The sequence below is a fragment of the Chrysemys picta genome, chromosome 2 (genome assembly GCF_011386835.1).
Source record: "Chrysemys picta bellii isolate R12L10 chromosome 2, ASM1138683v2, whole genome shotgun sequence".
NCBI classification, from domain to species: Eukaryota; Metazoa; Chordata; order Testudines; family Emydidae; genus Chrysemys; species Chrysemys picta.
This window is the reverse complement of record NC_088792.1, coordinates 289,328,894-289,343,429: the sequence shown is the minus strand read 5'-3', so window position 1 is coordinate 289,343,429 and position 14,536 is coordinate 289,328,894. Positions and strand designations below refer to the sequence as shown.

Genomic DNA, 14,536 nt, shown 5'->3' with positions numbered 1-14,536 from the left:
AGCAGAGTCGAGGCCGGGAGTCAATAGGTGAAATCCACAGACCTGCTGGGCCAAGCGCCCCGGGGCCGCTCCCTGCCCGGCCCGTGCTCTCAGGGTTAACGCTCAGGTAGGCGTGAATCTGCGGGGATCCGGTTCTGGCTGCGCGGAGCAGGGGGAGGGGCCTGGCTGACCACTGGCTGGTGCTATAAAACTCCCGGCTCCTGCCACACTCCGCGCCTTCAGCTGCACATGTGTGCAGAAAGGAACGCCAGCTGTTACCGTGAGGGGACTTAACCCCTTCTGGGCCGCCGAGGCTGGAGAAACGGAGGGAGAGGAATCCCGGCGCTGCGAAGTGGGATCTCGCTCTGAAAGCCAGCGGAGAAACCCCAGCCTTTGGAGGCAGGCGGTGGCTCGCCGGCTTTGGGGTCCAGGGCTTTCAGCGACGGAGGCAGCATGAGTGAGTGGAGCTGAGTCCTTCGGGTGCCGGAGGAACTTTGGGGAGCCCGCCGTCGCCCGTGCCAGGTGCGCCCCGAGATGTCCTTCGCCATGCTGCGCTCGGCCCCCAGCCGGTACCTCTACCCCGAGATCAGCATGCTATCCGAGGATGAGGAGAACGGGAGCGAGAGCTCCAGCTCCGAGGAAAAGCCCTACCACCTGGACGCCGGCCCCTACGGCCTCAAGGGCGGGAAGCGCCGGAGCAGCAAGAAATCCAACCGGATCAACCGGGAGCCCCGGCAGCGCCACACGGCCAACGCGCGGGAGCGCGACCGCACCAACAGCGTCAACACCGCCTTCACCGCCCTACGGACGCTCATCCCCACCGAGCCAGCCGACAGGAAGCTCTCCAAGATCGAGACTCTGCGGCTGGCCTCCAGCTACATCTCCCACCTGGGCAACGTGCTGCTGGTCGGGGAGGCCTGCGGGGACGGCCAGCCCTGCCACACCACCCCCGGCTTCTACCACCACAGCAGCGGCAGCAGCCCCCCGCTGCGGGAGAGCGAGAACTCTCAGCCCAAACAGATCTGCACTTTCTGCCTCAGCAACCAGAGGAAACTGGTAAGTGGCTGCTCGGCCTTTCTTCCTGCGCCCTCGGGCTGCGCGCCGGGGTCCCCAGCTAGGCCGGCGGGGGAGCGACGAGAGCCCGGCCCAGAGCGGAACCTGCCCCTCCGCCCGCCCCGGGGGCGCTCGGCGCCTCCAGCTAGCACTAGGTCAGCGCCTCTGCCATCGGACTGGCGCTTGGCGAGCGTGGGGGAGACGGCAGGGCCAGAGCCGGGACCTAGCCAGCAGGAGGAAATCCCTGTCACGCTGGGAATTGCACTGACACTAGCTGGGGAGGATCTGGTGCAAACCAGACCCCTCGGGCAAGGCAGAAAGAGAGCCCCAGCCAATCCCGCTCCTCCCCGGCATACCTAGCTGCTCTACCCAAAGCCCCCGCCGGCTGCTGCTAACGCCTGCCCGTACTTGCTGGGGGGAGGCGGGAGCGAGAGACTCTCTCTGGGGGACAGAGATTACTTTTAGAGCTCACATACTCAGGGGACGGCTGAACGCGTCTGCAGAGCGCTGTCTCCTCATTAGCACTGCGCAGGCCGACGCCAGGAGGCGGACGAGCCCAGTCTCGGTACTGACCATCTCCAGGGCTTTAAGCATTTCGGCCCCACCTGCTCTAGGGAGCCCACGGCCCCTGCTAGCCAGCTCCAGCCCCTGGAGAGCTCAATGCGTGCCTGCAGAGCGTGGCGTTTTGGGGAGCTGGACAGACACCTGATGGGGTGGGGGAGAGAGAATGGCACTTGGAAGAGCTGGTACCAAGGCAATGGCCCCCTGAATGCGCCTGACAAGCCCCACTCTGGCGCCCTCCCCTTGGCTACTCAGGGACCCAGGTCCCTGCAGAAAGGGCAGGCATGCCAACGGGCCTGCACTGGCCCCTCTGTGCCACGCTGCTCCCTGGCATGCAGAACCAGGGCCCGGCTACGCCAGTCTACACCGGTCTCCAGTGTCTGGGCGCGGTTCTCCTCTCCCAGGGCGGGTCTCAGCTGCGGCGGGCACGCAGCTCCCCAGGCAGGGCAGAGCACTTGGGGAACGTGGCCTCTGCCTGGCACCTGCCCTCTGGCAGTGACTTCACGTGCCCAGCCCTCACCTGCTGCCCCGGAGTCATGCACAGCATGGCTCCGCAGGGACCCCCACCCGCCCCACAGCCCACTTCAAGGGGTCCCAGAGAAGGGGGATGTGAGAAGGTCCCCGTCTCACTGGACTAGGCACACGCGCCCACAAAAGCTGCTCGGCTGGGACTCCCCGAGGAGCCAGAGCGGCTGCGCACCCGAGCCCACCAGCTCGCAGGGAGACGTGGTGTGGGCAGCTGCCCCCCCTAGCCCCCAGCAGAAGTGGGAGCAGCTCCCCCCCGGAGTAGCAGAGAGTGGGGCAGGAGCAGCAGCACAGACCCCTGGGCAGGGCTTTCCCACACACGATGGCAGTGTGCAGGTGAGACCCTGGGGCTGGGGCACACCCCCGTCAGAGGGGGAGGGAGGGGAGCGGATCTGCAGAGGACGCAGTCATCTCAAGCCCCCAGGGAGAGGGGTTTTAAAAGCGTCCTGCCCAGGCTGCCCCACGGTGCTGAAGCCCTCGGAGGCGCGCCCTGGCAGGGGGCAGGTGGAAAGTTCTCGCTCCTCGTCTTTACCATTGTAAGTTCAGGACTTGCCTGCCAGGGTGGCTTGGGGCCTCGCGGGAGCGAGGGATGGGCTGAGGAAGTCCCAGCACCCGGGTCACCCCAGGGAACCTGCCGCAGGGAGTTACAGAACAGCCTAGTTCAGGCGCCGGAGGCTGCTGCACCGCTGATCAGGAGTGAAACCCGAGGGACAAACAGGCAGATCTGTCCCACTCGCCAGCAAGGGGGGGTTGAAACCCCTTTGTGGGTCCCTTCCCCAAGCAGGCACACTCCAGAGGGGTTTTGGGGGCGGCTCCCTGCCCAATCTGACCATACGTAGCCTCAGGGGGCCTGGAAAGCGGTGGCGACGGGGAAGGGAGATTCATGAGCAACTGGGGGGGCCTTGGAGAGAGCCCTCAAACATCCCTCCTCTCCCCTCCAGTTACCATAGACGAGTGGCGGGGGGATGGGGGGGACGACGGCAGCAAGGGACCACTTCCAGTCAGTGCTCAGAGACAGCCCCCCTCGAGCCGTGACTCAGCACCCTGCTTTGAGTGCAATCCGCGGCCACGGATCTCAAAGCACTTCCACGTACGCAGGAATTCAGCCTCCTAGCCCAGCCCCCGAGGCAGGTCAGCAAGATCCCATTTTACAGTGGGACGCCTCGTACCCAGCAGAGCCGCGACGGACCCGCCTTCTGATTGCTAGCCCTGTGCTTTGTGTACCACCGTCCGCCCGTCTTCGCGGAGCGCTACGTTCCCCCTCTGGCTGGCACCTTCACCCTGATTCCTATAAACCACGTCTCATTAGAGCCGCCCGCGCTGGGCAGCCTGACCACCCCATGCCAAGGGCATGGAAAAGTTCCGCTCTGCCCAAGCCCTGAGCTGAGAGCGGCAGCCTTGCTTTACCGTTAGCTTTTCTAGACCACTCTCTAAGATTGGCCCATTGGCTGGATTCTCACGCAGGCCGGAGAAAAGGTGCGTTTGCCAGGGGCTAAAGTAGCACGTTAGCTATCCCGCTGCTGGACAGTTTTGCTGCGAGGGAAACCCTGCGTGAGGGGAGAGTGCTGATCTTGCCTGGTCTCCACGGCAAATTTTCCCGCAGGAGAACTCTCTGGGCTTGTTATCTTGCTCTAAAAATCACCCCCCCCCCCGCCCGCTTTCAGCAGCGAAGACCAAGTCTTCAGTCGCAGGGCTTTCAGCACCTAGCAGGTAGTGAAATTAATCTTCTCGGCAGCTGTAAAGACAGCATCCCAGGGACCGGCCCGCCTGGAAGGGACTCTCTCGGCTGCTGAGTGTTTGAACGATGACGCTATCCACAGTCTGAGAAATCAGCTCCCTATAAACCCACTTTCCATGCGCTCTAAAAACCAGAGCCGCTGCCCAGGCACATGCCAGGGGTCAGACACGGGCAGGAAGAGCTCAGCGATTCGGACGTAGAAAACGTGTCTCACACACACACACACGAGATCCCCTCACTGCAGAGCCCACCGGCAGGGCAATTTGCCCATGTGCCGGTGTACACAGACATTTACATTTATTTGATGGGTATGTGCCAAGTACGAAATCCCCCCTGTAAACGGCGACACGCAGAGCTTCCACCGGCGGCTGAGTCAGGTGGGGAGGAGATGAGCCCACCAGGAAAGGAGCTGCGGGAGCTGGATGCAAGGCGCAGGGAGAGCCCAGGCCCGGGCTAGCTTTGCCCTCACTCCTCCGCGCACCCTCACCCCAAACGAAAAGGGCGCAGCTCGGCACGTAGCCTGGGGCTGCAGGAAACCAGCGGGCTTGGGTCCAGGCTGGGGCAGGGGAGGAGAGCGCGGCACACAGAGCGGAGACCCTTGCTGGCTGGCAGGAGCCACGCAGTGAAGCCTGGGAGGAGCTCAGGCAGGGTCCCGCACAGCTGCAAATACCTCCGGGGGCTGGGACGTGGCACGAACCAGCTGACGCTCCTGCCGTGTCTCCACCACAGGCGCTATGAACACCTCTCCGAGAGGCTCGGTAAGGCTCCCAGCCCACCAACAAGGGGTGACGTGGCTTCCCACGGTGGCGCTGTGACTCTCACCTCAGCACCCAGGGCAGGAGACGTTCCCGTAAAATGATTCCCGTTAACCCCCACCCGGCCATGCCACGCTCAGCTCCACGCCTCACGCAGGGCTGGGCGACCCTCGCTGCAGGGGTAGGACAGGGCCTTACGCTGCACTGGGACTGAGCCTGCAACGTGCAGGAGGCCGGGGCCGAAGCGGGAGCCTGCTGGCTCTTTCCCTGCCCACCCCAAAAACGGCCGCAGCTCCCCCTTCTTTCATGGGGCAGGGGCCTGGGAGGGAGGCCTGGCTTCGCGCCCCCCTCGTGGCTTGTGCCAGATTGCCCCCCCCGGCTGCGTGACGCACACGCAGCGCTAAGGGAACGCGCAGACCAGGCAGGAGCGATGGGAAAACACGAGGCGTGGCATTCCTACTCGCCTGGGTCTTGTGAGCACAGCACGGGGAGAGGGAAACCAGGGCTCAGCTCTCGGTAACGAGCGCACCTCCTTCCCGCCTCCACGCATGCACTGTGCCCGCTCTGCCGCCTGCAGCCCCCGTCACACAACCACCAGGGGTCACCCCATGAAATTAACGGGCAGCAGGTTTAAAACAAACCAAAGGCAGAATTTCTTCGCTCAACGCCCAGCCAACCTGTGGAACTCCTTGCCAGAGGATGTTGTGAGGCCAAAATTATAACCGGGTTCAATGAAGAACTAGATAAATTCATGGAGGATAGGTCCATCAATGGCTATTAGTGTCTCTAGCCTCCGTTTGCCAGAAGCAGGGAATAGGCGACAGGGGATGGATCACTGGATGATTCCCTGTTCTGTTCATTCCCTCTGGGGCGCCTGGCACTGGCCACTGTCAGCAGACAGGATACTGGGCTAGATGGACCTTTGCTCTGACCCAGTGTGGCCGTTCTGATGTGCTTACAGCCCGCTCTCCCAGGGAGCTGCACTGCCTTGGCACCGGGGACGTGGGAATTCCCAGGGCCCCGAGTCACTGCACTGTGGTACACGAGCAGACCCCGCAGAGCCGAAGGGAAGTGGCTCTGACCAAGCTCCCTGGGCCCCGGCTCCATGTGCTCTGACCACCCAGGGACTAGCAGGGGAAGCAGCGTTACAGGTGCCTCTAGCGATTTAGAAAGGGACACTGCCAACGCTCTGTCCTCAGGCCCCGGCGGTGAGACGGGAAGGGTGGTGGCAGAGCTGGCTGGCGTGTCCCCACCGAACCTCGGGAGCGTCTCTGGTGCTCTGAGCCGAGCCCGCGACAGTCCATTTCCCTTCGCGTCTGGCCAGCACTGCACCGTAGGGCTGCAGACAGCCACAGCAGGGCAGGACGAGCCCCACGGGAACGGCAATGCTGGGCACGGCCATCTGCGCTGGGCCATGGGACAGCGTAGGGCTGTCCCCCTCCCCTCCCCCATCTGATGTTGGAGCAGATTTGACCTGTACAGAACCGCAGCTCCCTGCCAGGCCCCTGGCTGAAGGCGCCCGCCTGGCTCTGCCATCAGCTCAGGAGAGAAACTGCTCCTGGGACGGCCCCGTGACTCAGGCCCAGCCACACGCCAGCGTGTCTGAGAGCGCCGGCAGGGGTAGGCCCTGGGGCCCCGGGCTCTCCTCGGAGCCAGTCAATGCAGCACCGCAGCCCCTACTGTCCGGGGGAGCAGGGGAGAGTCACCATCTGCTCTGGAAAGATGGAGCAGGGGGCACAGAATTTACAGCCTGGAAAGCGAGGTCTTGGGGCACCACTCCAGGGAACATGGAGATCCTGGGAACGGAGCAGCCTCTGAAGATGCCTGGAGAGCAGGGAAGGCCAGGAGCAGGAATAAGGCCTGGAAAACCCGCTTCAGGGGGAGACGAGGCCCTCTGCGCCCCCGCCCCCTGGCAGATCCCCGTAACCTTCCCCACCGGCTGGAAAACCACCTCCACCCCGAGAGATGCCTGGCCCCGGGCAGCACAGCCCCACCAAGCCTCTGGGGCGACTGGGGAAACCGCTCTACTATCTGCTTCCACAGCTCCTAGCGTGTCCGAGCCAGGCGCCCCGCTCTGCCAGGCCCCTCTGCCCTCCCGAGGTGGGAGAGCACGGCTCACTGGGGGGCTGCCCCACCGGCAGGGCTCAATGCTGTGGGCCACGTGACTCAGGAGCGAGGCCCCCTTACTCTGGAACCAGCGTGTCCACACAGGGAGTTACTCAGGAAAAGCAGTTCCTGATGGGCTCCGTGTTTAGCTAGGCCCTTGGGAGGGACATGGAAAGACCTAAGCGATGAGCCCTGGACCCCCAAGTGAGTCCAGGGCGCGATCCGATGGGCCGGATCTGACCAGACAGATGGGGGGTGGCTCAGGCGACGGCTCTGGAAACCCATTAGGAGTGGCATGCGGGTCGGCGCTCTTCCCACGCTGCACAGGGCTGGCACCACGCCCCCCGTTCACGGCAGGGGGGCTCCTAGCCAGGTTCAGGAGCAGCTGTCCTGGGCCGCTGCTTGTGGTACTAGCCGTGCGGGGCTCCTTGCTGCTGACTGGCCACTCAGGGCGGGTGGGGCTGGGGCTGTTTGTGGGATGCTGATTCACTGTGTCCAAGCCCAGGCCCGGCAACGTGACCGAAGGTGCACAGGCGCCAGGCGAGCGGAGACGAGGCCAGAGATGGGGTCCTCCCATGGCCAGTCCTCACACACAGCTGGGACAGAACCATATAATACCGGGGTTGGAAGGGAGCCCGGGGGTCATCTAGTCCCACCCCCTGCTCACAGCAGGACCAACACTAACTAAATCAGGAAATCACTTAGCCCCCAGCCTGTCAGTCCCCGGGCGGCCTGCGGCACGACTCCCCAACAGAGGGCAGCTTATACCGCACAGGGGCTGGGACGCACCCTGGCTGCGAACGAGACAGGCCCGTGGGAAGCATTAGCTAAGGGTATGCAGAGCAGCTCCCAGCACCGGCAAATCCATCACAGCACCGAGGCCGTGCGGGGCTGGCGGGTCTCTCTGCCCTGCAGGGCCAATGGGCAGCCCCCACCCCAGGGCTCCTGTCACACACGAACCTGCCCAGTGGGGCGCCCCGGACAGTTCAGGGCAGGGTAAAAGGCTGGGATGTGGAAGACCAGCGGAGCTGCCAGGGTAACTGGACAGTGACAGCAGCTATTAAGAACCCATGGGCCAGGGACGTAGAGAGAGGCCAGCTCTGCCTAGCTCCCCGGCACCGAGACCGGCAGAGCCCGTCACAAAGCACTCGTCGCAGGTACGCAGCCATCCCCTCAGCCCGGCACCGCAGGAGAACCAAGAGGCAGCACAAAGGGGTTCTGGATCTGCAAGTCGGCTGGCCCAGAAAGCTCCACCCCAGGGCTGCTGAGGAAGGCCGCCCAGGCTGCTGGGTCTCTAGGAGTGGCTGCGTGGGGTCCACAGCTCGGCGGGAGGTGAAGTGGCACAGAGAGTGGGGGAATCAGCCTCTCCTTGAAGAGCTGGGGGCACAAGCGAGGGGAGTTTCTGAGCAAACCACACCTCAGCCACCCAAGTGAGGCGGGACGCTTTGTTCCGACCCAGCTTCCCGAGGCAGCAGGAGGAAGAGACCAGGAAGGGGACAGCCGGACAGGACTGGCACAGCCGGCACGGACCTTACCCCCTGCCCACTCTGTGCCATCGGCACCCCTCCGGAGAGGGGCAGACAGAAGCTGGAGGAGGGGAAACGATTAACCCTGGAAATGCCCCCACCCCGGTGCCCAGAACAGACTGAGTCAGCCTGGCGTTGGCCTCCCCGCTGGTACCTGTGGCCCGGAGAGACCTGGAGGAGGGAGGCCCCTTCCTCAGGGCACCTGCGCCTTGAGCCAGAGCGGCAGGACGACCGGACGCCCTGGAACCCACAACCTGTGATGGGCCCAGAGAGCTTGGCAGCCCCTCAGAAGGCACTGGAGTGGAGTAGGGGGCACACCCCCCTACACATTACTGGTGACAACACCCCACGCCCCTGCAACGCCAGAGAACCGCTGCCTATCCCAGCCGGACTGGGCTGGAGAGACCCTGGCTAGGAACGAACCGGCTCCAGGCTGAATGACCCTTCCAGCCGCCAGAGCTGGTTACCGCCCCCCATCTGTGGTGGGGGCACCCCTGAGCGCCAGCTGAGCAGCCTGGGGGTACTTTACCCGCCTCCCCCCACTCCAGAGTCAGAGGCAGGAATGCTGACAATTCCCCAGGACTGGGCTGGGACTGGTCCACCCAGAACGGCTTCGGCACCCTCCCCAGCACGGCCCGGTGGATTCACAGCCAAGGACCTGGGAGGGACGGGGAACGGTTTGGGGTTAACCAGCGCGAAGGGGAACTCACAGGTGCAGTGCTGAGAAGTGATTGCGTCTATTCTCTGGGTAACACACATACAAGCCATGGCCCCCGCGGCCCCGTAAGGAAAATCCCCGCTCTGCTAACGGCGTTGGAGCTCTCCCCGAGCAGAGCTGGGTCTTGGCAGCCGCTCCCCCGCAGGCATTAAATCACTTGCTAAGCCCTGGCACCTGACGATGACCCAGCAGCTGGGGGTGGGGGTGCGATGCTAACAGCTGGCCAGCCCAGTGTCCTGAGAGTGCCGGGGGGAGCCGCGGTCTGGGCTTGTGGCTCTGTGCGGCCAATGGCCCAGCAGTTGGGCTACGGATGGCTGCAGAGGCCTCCTGCAGGTGGGACAGTAAGGACACAAGCACCCGGCCCGGACACTCCGCTGCCCAGCGTGGTAGCCGGAGCCCTGAGTCAGCCGGCGCCCCTTCCTGGTGCATGGCGGCTGGATGCCTTTTCCTTCCCCCCCGCCGGATCTGCAAGATGGGCCGGCTCCTCAAGCCTGTAATTTACTGTTCCTGCTGCACTTAATGGCAGCGGAAAGGCAAGGTGATAGGGGAAAAAATATGAGGCGGGATTTTCCGAATCCCCATTTCCTCTCCAGACAGCACGAGAACTCCTGGGGCCTGAACATCTGGGAAATTTAATTTGACCATTTCGGAGCTGAACTCCCCCCCCGGTGGAACAGAGGCTGCATGTGCAGTAGCCGGGGAGCCGCGGCGGTGCAGCAAACCCTGCCGAAAGCCGGGGGACATGGGAGACTCCTGCAGCAAGCCGCAGAACTGCCACCCAACTCCCCAGCCTGGGGGCACGGCCTTGGCGGGCGAGACCCACCCCAGGCGCACACGCTCCCTGCAGCGAAGCCCAGCGGTAGAGCAAGCCCCCGCTGAGCTGCCTGCCCCAGCAGCGGTCCCCTCGCCCTCGGTGACTTGCTGGCCACCGCCGGGGAAGGGAAGGCAAGGAGGGGTTGTGCCTGGGCTGGTTTTGTGACCGCCTGCAAGGTGCTTCATGGACAAACCGAGGGCCGGAGCTGTACCCCAAGGAGCAGCGTCAGGGCCTGACCCTGCTGTCCCACGTGCCCCGGTGGCCACCGGAAGGCAGGGAAGGATGCCGGGGGGGTCGGTCTGGGTCCCGAGAGGGGCTCTGTTAGCCACACAGCTTGCTGTAGGGTTGCTCTCGGACTCGGGGGAGCGCTCAGGCGGGGCGGTGGGCAGCAGGACAGCCCAAAGACAGGGACATGGCGCAGAGACCGGCTGCGGGACACACGGGGCAGGGAGGCGAGTCCGGGCATCGTGGGCGGAGAGAGACCAGACAGGGGAACAGGGTGAATTGGGCTGTCAGAGCACTTGCTACGAGCGCGTAGCCAGGTGATGCCTTTAAATGCCCAGCATGGCAACCAGGGCAAACACAATGGCAGCCGTTCCACTGCTCCTCTAGGGAGAGCAGAGCCCCAGGGAGACGGCGGCAGATGCCTGCTGGAGATGGGGGGCTGGCCAGGATCCCAGTCCAGGTGTGTTTTTCTAACTCGGCCTCTCCCCCTTTGCAGAGTAAAGACCGAGACAGGAAGACGGCGATTCGGAGCTAGACCGTTTCGGAAAGGAGGAGCGGAAGGAGGAGGGATGGAAAAGCCACACACACCAAACAAAGACACGGACATTCCTGCCTTCCCCCTGCTGCCACGGAGAGCTGCCCCCGGAGGAACGCGCCGGCCCCGGACACACCAAACATCCTCCTGGCCGGGCTGCGGTGGCAGATGGCAGACAGGGACCTGGGAGCTCCAGAAGGCTCCACAGACGGCAGGACTTCGAAGGATCACGCCCGCGGCACCAGGACACGGCGTGCGACAGCGAAGGCAACGCCAGCCCCCGCCCAGTGAACCAGAGGGGCGGAAAAGCTGATCTGCAGACTCCCTGGACGGGAAGTCCTGCCCCGATGTCGGGAATGACCCAGGACTGCTCCTGGGGAGGACACAGCCCTTCGCCGGGTTTTGTTGAGCAGCGCTAGAAAAAACTATGTACCGAATACCCCGCTCCTCCGCCCCGTCCCGTCCCCTGAGTCCCAGTCGCTGCGCTTGATCAATACATGCTGGTGGTTCATGTCATTGATACAATAATATAAAGCCGGAGTAATTTGTATAATTAAAACGAATATGGTTGAGAGACGAGGCACAAGCTCCCTTCCTTCCAAGCCCTGCCCCGCGCCACACAGTCATCCTCTCCTTTCCCTTCCCCAGTGTCTGCTCACAGCCGTCCCCCCAGGCCCCGGGCTCCCGCTCTACGGCCCCGGCGAAGCCCCAGGCTCCGGCCACAGAGTCATTGCTGCTTTGGGGGGGGCGAGTGGCCAGAGCTCAGGACCGGAAGCCAGCAGGCCTTTCGTGCAGACCCGTGGCGCGATGCTTGGTCCCCATGCGGCCCAGTTAAATGCAGCTGGAGACCCAGGTAAAACGCAGGGGCTCAGTGAAAACCAGATGCTGCAGCTGAGCGTAGTTTCCTGGGGAAATAAATTACACACGTAGGACTCGGCGGGATCAGTTAAAAGCGCCAGGCAGAGCAAAAGCCGCAACGGGAGACCATGCTCTAAGCCTCTTCGGCAGCAGGTGAGGGGCTCTGGGTTTTCTGCTTGTCTGCAAAGCTTCCCCTGGCCCCGCTTGGCTCGGAGAGGCTGAAGGGAAGCACCCCCTGGAGCCAGGGGGCCCAGACAGTGCTGGGCTCCCACTCACGTCACCAGCAGAACCGCGAAGCCAGAGTGCCGGGGGGTGTGTGAATCACGGGGCGAATCCAGGCTTAGTCAATGGGAATGCACCGAACCGCTGGGTCCCAGAGCACTCACTGCACCCCCGTCTCTGAAAGGCTCCAGGCTGGCAGAGACGGAGCCTCTCATGGGAGCCACTCAAAGCGCTAGTGGCCCCGGAGCCCGGCTCTGCGTAGGGAGGAAAGCGAGAGGCCAGAAATGAGAAGGTGAGGCCATAGGAGAGCAGCAGCAGCACACAACATGGGGGTGGGCGGGGGGAGGACAAGAGCAGGGCTGGGCCAGGGCACCTGGTGTCCCCCTCGCTGCCCAGGCAGGAGAGCATTCCCTGCCCCGAGAGGGGATGGGGCTGAAGGTCTGTGCACCAAAGCCCTGGCCTCACCCCAGAGGTGCATGGCTGGAGCTGGCAGGTCTGCTCCCCTGCCAGGGAGAGATGGGACACTGCCTGGGCTGCCATCCCTACCCAAGCGTAGCCTCGGTGCCCGCACGGCCCGGTGTGCCCTGCTCGCTGCCAGCACTAAGCAGCCACCAGCCGGAACAGACACGCCCGGGCCACGAGCCCCTCCAGCATGGAACTCCCACGCAAGCTCTCCGCTCCGCCGAGCCCAGCTCGCAGGGGATAGAAAGGGGGAGAAGTGAAATACCCAGGAGCGGCCTGGTGAGTCCCACCCCCGACCCCATTCTGTGCACAGGGCAGAAGAGACGAGGCCCCACAGCTATTCACCCACCCAACGGGGCTCCCACTCCCCAGGGCTGCTCTCCGAGAGCTGACGCACTCCAGGGAACTGCCAAGGAAACTGACACCCTGTGTGTTCGGGACAGTCCCACGTGAGGGTGAGGAGTCAGGCAAAACATCGGAGGGAAAAACCCAAGCCATGGAAAGTGAGGGTGGGAGGTGTAAACATTCGGTGGCCAGGAACGCTCAGCGCTGGGACATGTCGCTGGCTTCCCTCTCCCGATAAATCAGTGCAGAGGAAAGGGGGATTCGGGATTTCTGCTCCTGGCAAGCCCGGGCCACAGAGCAGGGTGGGCTCACCTGGCAAAGGAGCCCATCACAGGCTGAGCCGAGCTCTGGCCTTGCAGCCACAAAGACAGGCTGGTCCTTGGGATGGGGGAGCGCCTTCTCCCTGCTGGTCTGCGGGGCCGCTAGCTACATAACCAGCGTGAGCGGCTTGTGCCAGCGCAGACAAGCCGGCCGAGCTGAGTGGGGACGTGACACGTACTCGTTCCCGCAGCAGGCAGAGCCAGGCCTGTTTCGGGCCTAACACGTCCGAGGCCTGGGGGGCGCCCGAGCCTGACAGATCCAACGTGCCCAGCCCTTCCAGGGCCCAGGGCTGGGGGTTTCAGGTGGGCACTGGGAACCGCTCAGCTTTACCCGGCTGGAAATGGTTATCTTGTGCATTCCGTTAGCGGTGGCAGGGCTGGAGAGCGGGGGTTGGAACGAAGCCCACAGGTAAGTGGGGAACATGGAGACCGGGGAGATGGGTCGGAAACGAGAGGGAGTGTGGGCTATATTGGCAGAGAGAAAGGAGAGTCAGGACAAAATTGGGAGGAAAGATCAAACCAGTATCTTAGATGCCTATATACAAATGCGAGAAGTATGGGGAATAAGCAGGAAGAACTGGAAGTGCTAATAAATAAATACAACTATGACATTGTTGGCATCACTGAAACTTGGTGGGATAATACACATGATTGGAATGTTGGTGTGGATGGGTACAGCTTGCTCAGGAAGGATAGACAGGGGAAAAAGGGAGGAGGTGTTGCCTTATATATTAAAAATGTACACACTTGGACTGAGGTAGAGATGGACATAGGAGACGGAAGTGTTGAGAGTCTCTGGGTTAGGCTTAAAGGGGCAAAAAACAAGGGAGATGTCATGCTAGGAGTCTACTACAGGCCACCTAACCAGGTGGAAGAGGTGGATGAGGCTTTTTTCAAGCAACTAACAAAATCCTCCAAAGCCCAAGATTTGGTGGTGATGGGGGACTTCAACTATCCGGATATATGTTGGGAAAATAACACAGCGGGGCACAGACTATCCAACAAATTCTTGGACTGCATTGGAGACAACTTTTTATTTCAGAAGGTTGAAAAAGCTACTAGGGGGGAAGCTGTTCTAGACTTGATTTTAACAAATAGGGAGGAACTCGTTGAGAATGTGAAAGTAGAAGGCAGCCTGGGTGAAAGTGATCATGAAATCATAGAGTTTGCAATTCTAACGAAGGGTAGAAGGGAGAACAGCAAAATAGAGACAATGGATTTCAGGAAGGCAGATTTTGGGAAGCTCAGAGAGCTGATAGGTAAGGTCCCATGGGAATCAAGACTGAGGGGAAAAACAACTGAGGAGAGTTGGCAGTTTTTCAAAGGGACACTATTAAGGGCCCAAAAGCAAGCTATTCCGCTGGTTAGGAAAGATAGAAAATGTGGCAAAAGACCACCTTGGCTTAACCACGAGATCTTGCACGATCTAAAAAATAAAAAGGAGTCATATAAAAAATGGAAACTAGGACAGATTACAAAGGATGAATATAGGCAAACAACACAGGAATGCAGGGGCAAGATTAGAAAGGCAAAGGCACAAAATGAGCTCAAACTAGCTACGGGAATAAAAGGAAACGAAGACTTTTTATCAATACATTAGAAGCAAGAGGAAGACCAAAGACAGGGTAGGCCCACTGCTTAGTGAAGAGGGAGAAACAGTAACAGGAAACTTGGAAATGGCAGAGATGCTTAATGACTTCTTTGTTTCGGTGAGAAGTCTGAAGCAATGCCTAACATAGTGAATGCTAATGGGAAGGGGGTAGGTTTAGCGGATAAAATAAAAAAAGAACAAGT

The 14,536-nt window shown here is 61.9% G+C and overlaps 2 protein-coding genes across 3 annotated transcripts in view; one reads left to right on the top strand and one right to left on the bottom strand.

Annotated features, from left to right (window-relative positions):
• BOP1 (BOP1 ribosomal biogenesis factor) overlaps window positions 1–14,536 on the bottom strand; it is a 101,510-nt gene that overhangs the window by 25,688 nt on the left and 61,286 nt on the right. The gene's annotated exons all lie outside the window — the stretch shown is intronic.
• On the top strand, window positions 213–11,109 carry SCX (scleraxis bHLH transcription factor). The gene is made up of 2 exons (XM_005291140.4): window positions 213–1,035; window positions 10,497–11,109. The coding sequence occupies exons 1-2, from the start codon at window positions 514–516 to the stop codon at window positions 10,533–10,535; spliced, it is 561 nt and encodes a 186-aa protein (XP_005291197.1). The 5' UTR covers window positions 213–513; the 3' UTR covers window positions 10,536–11,109.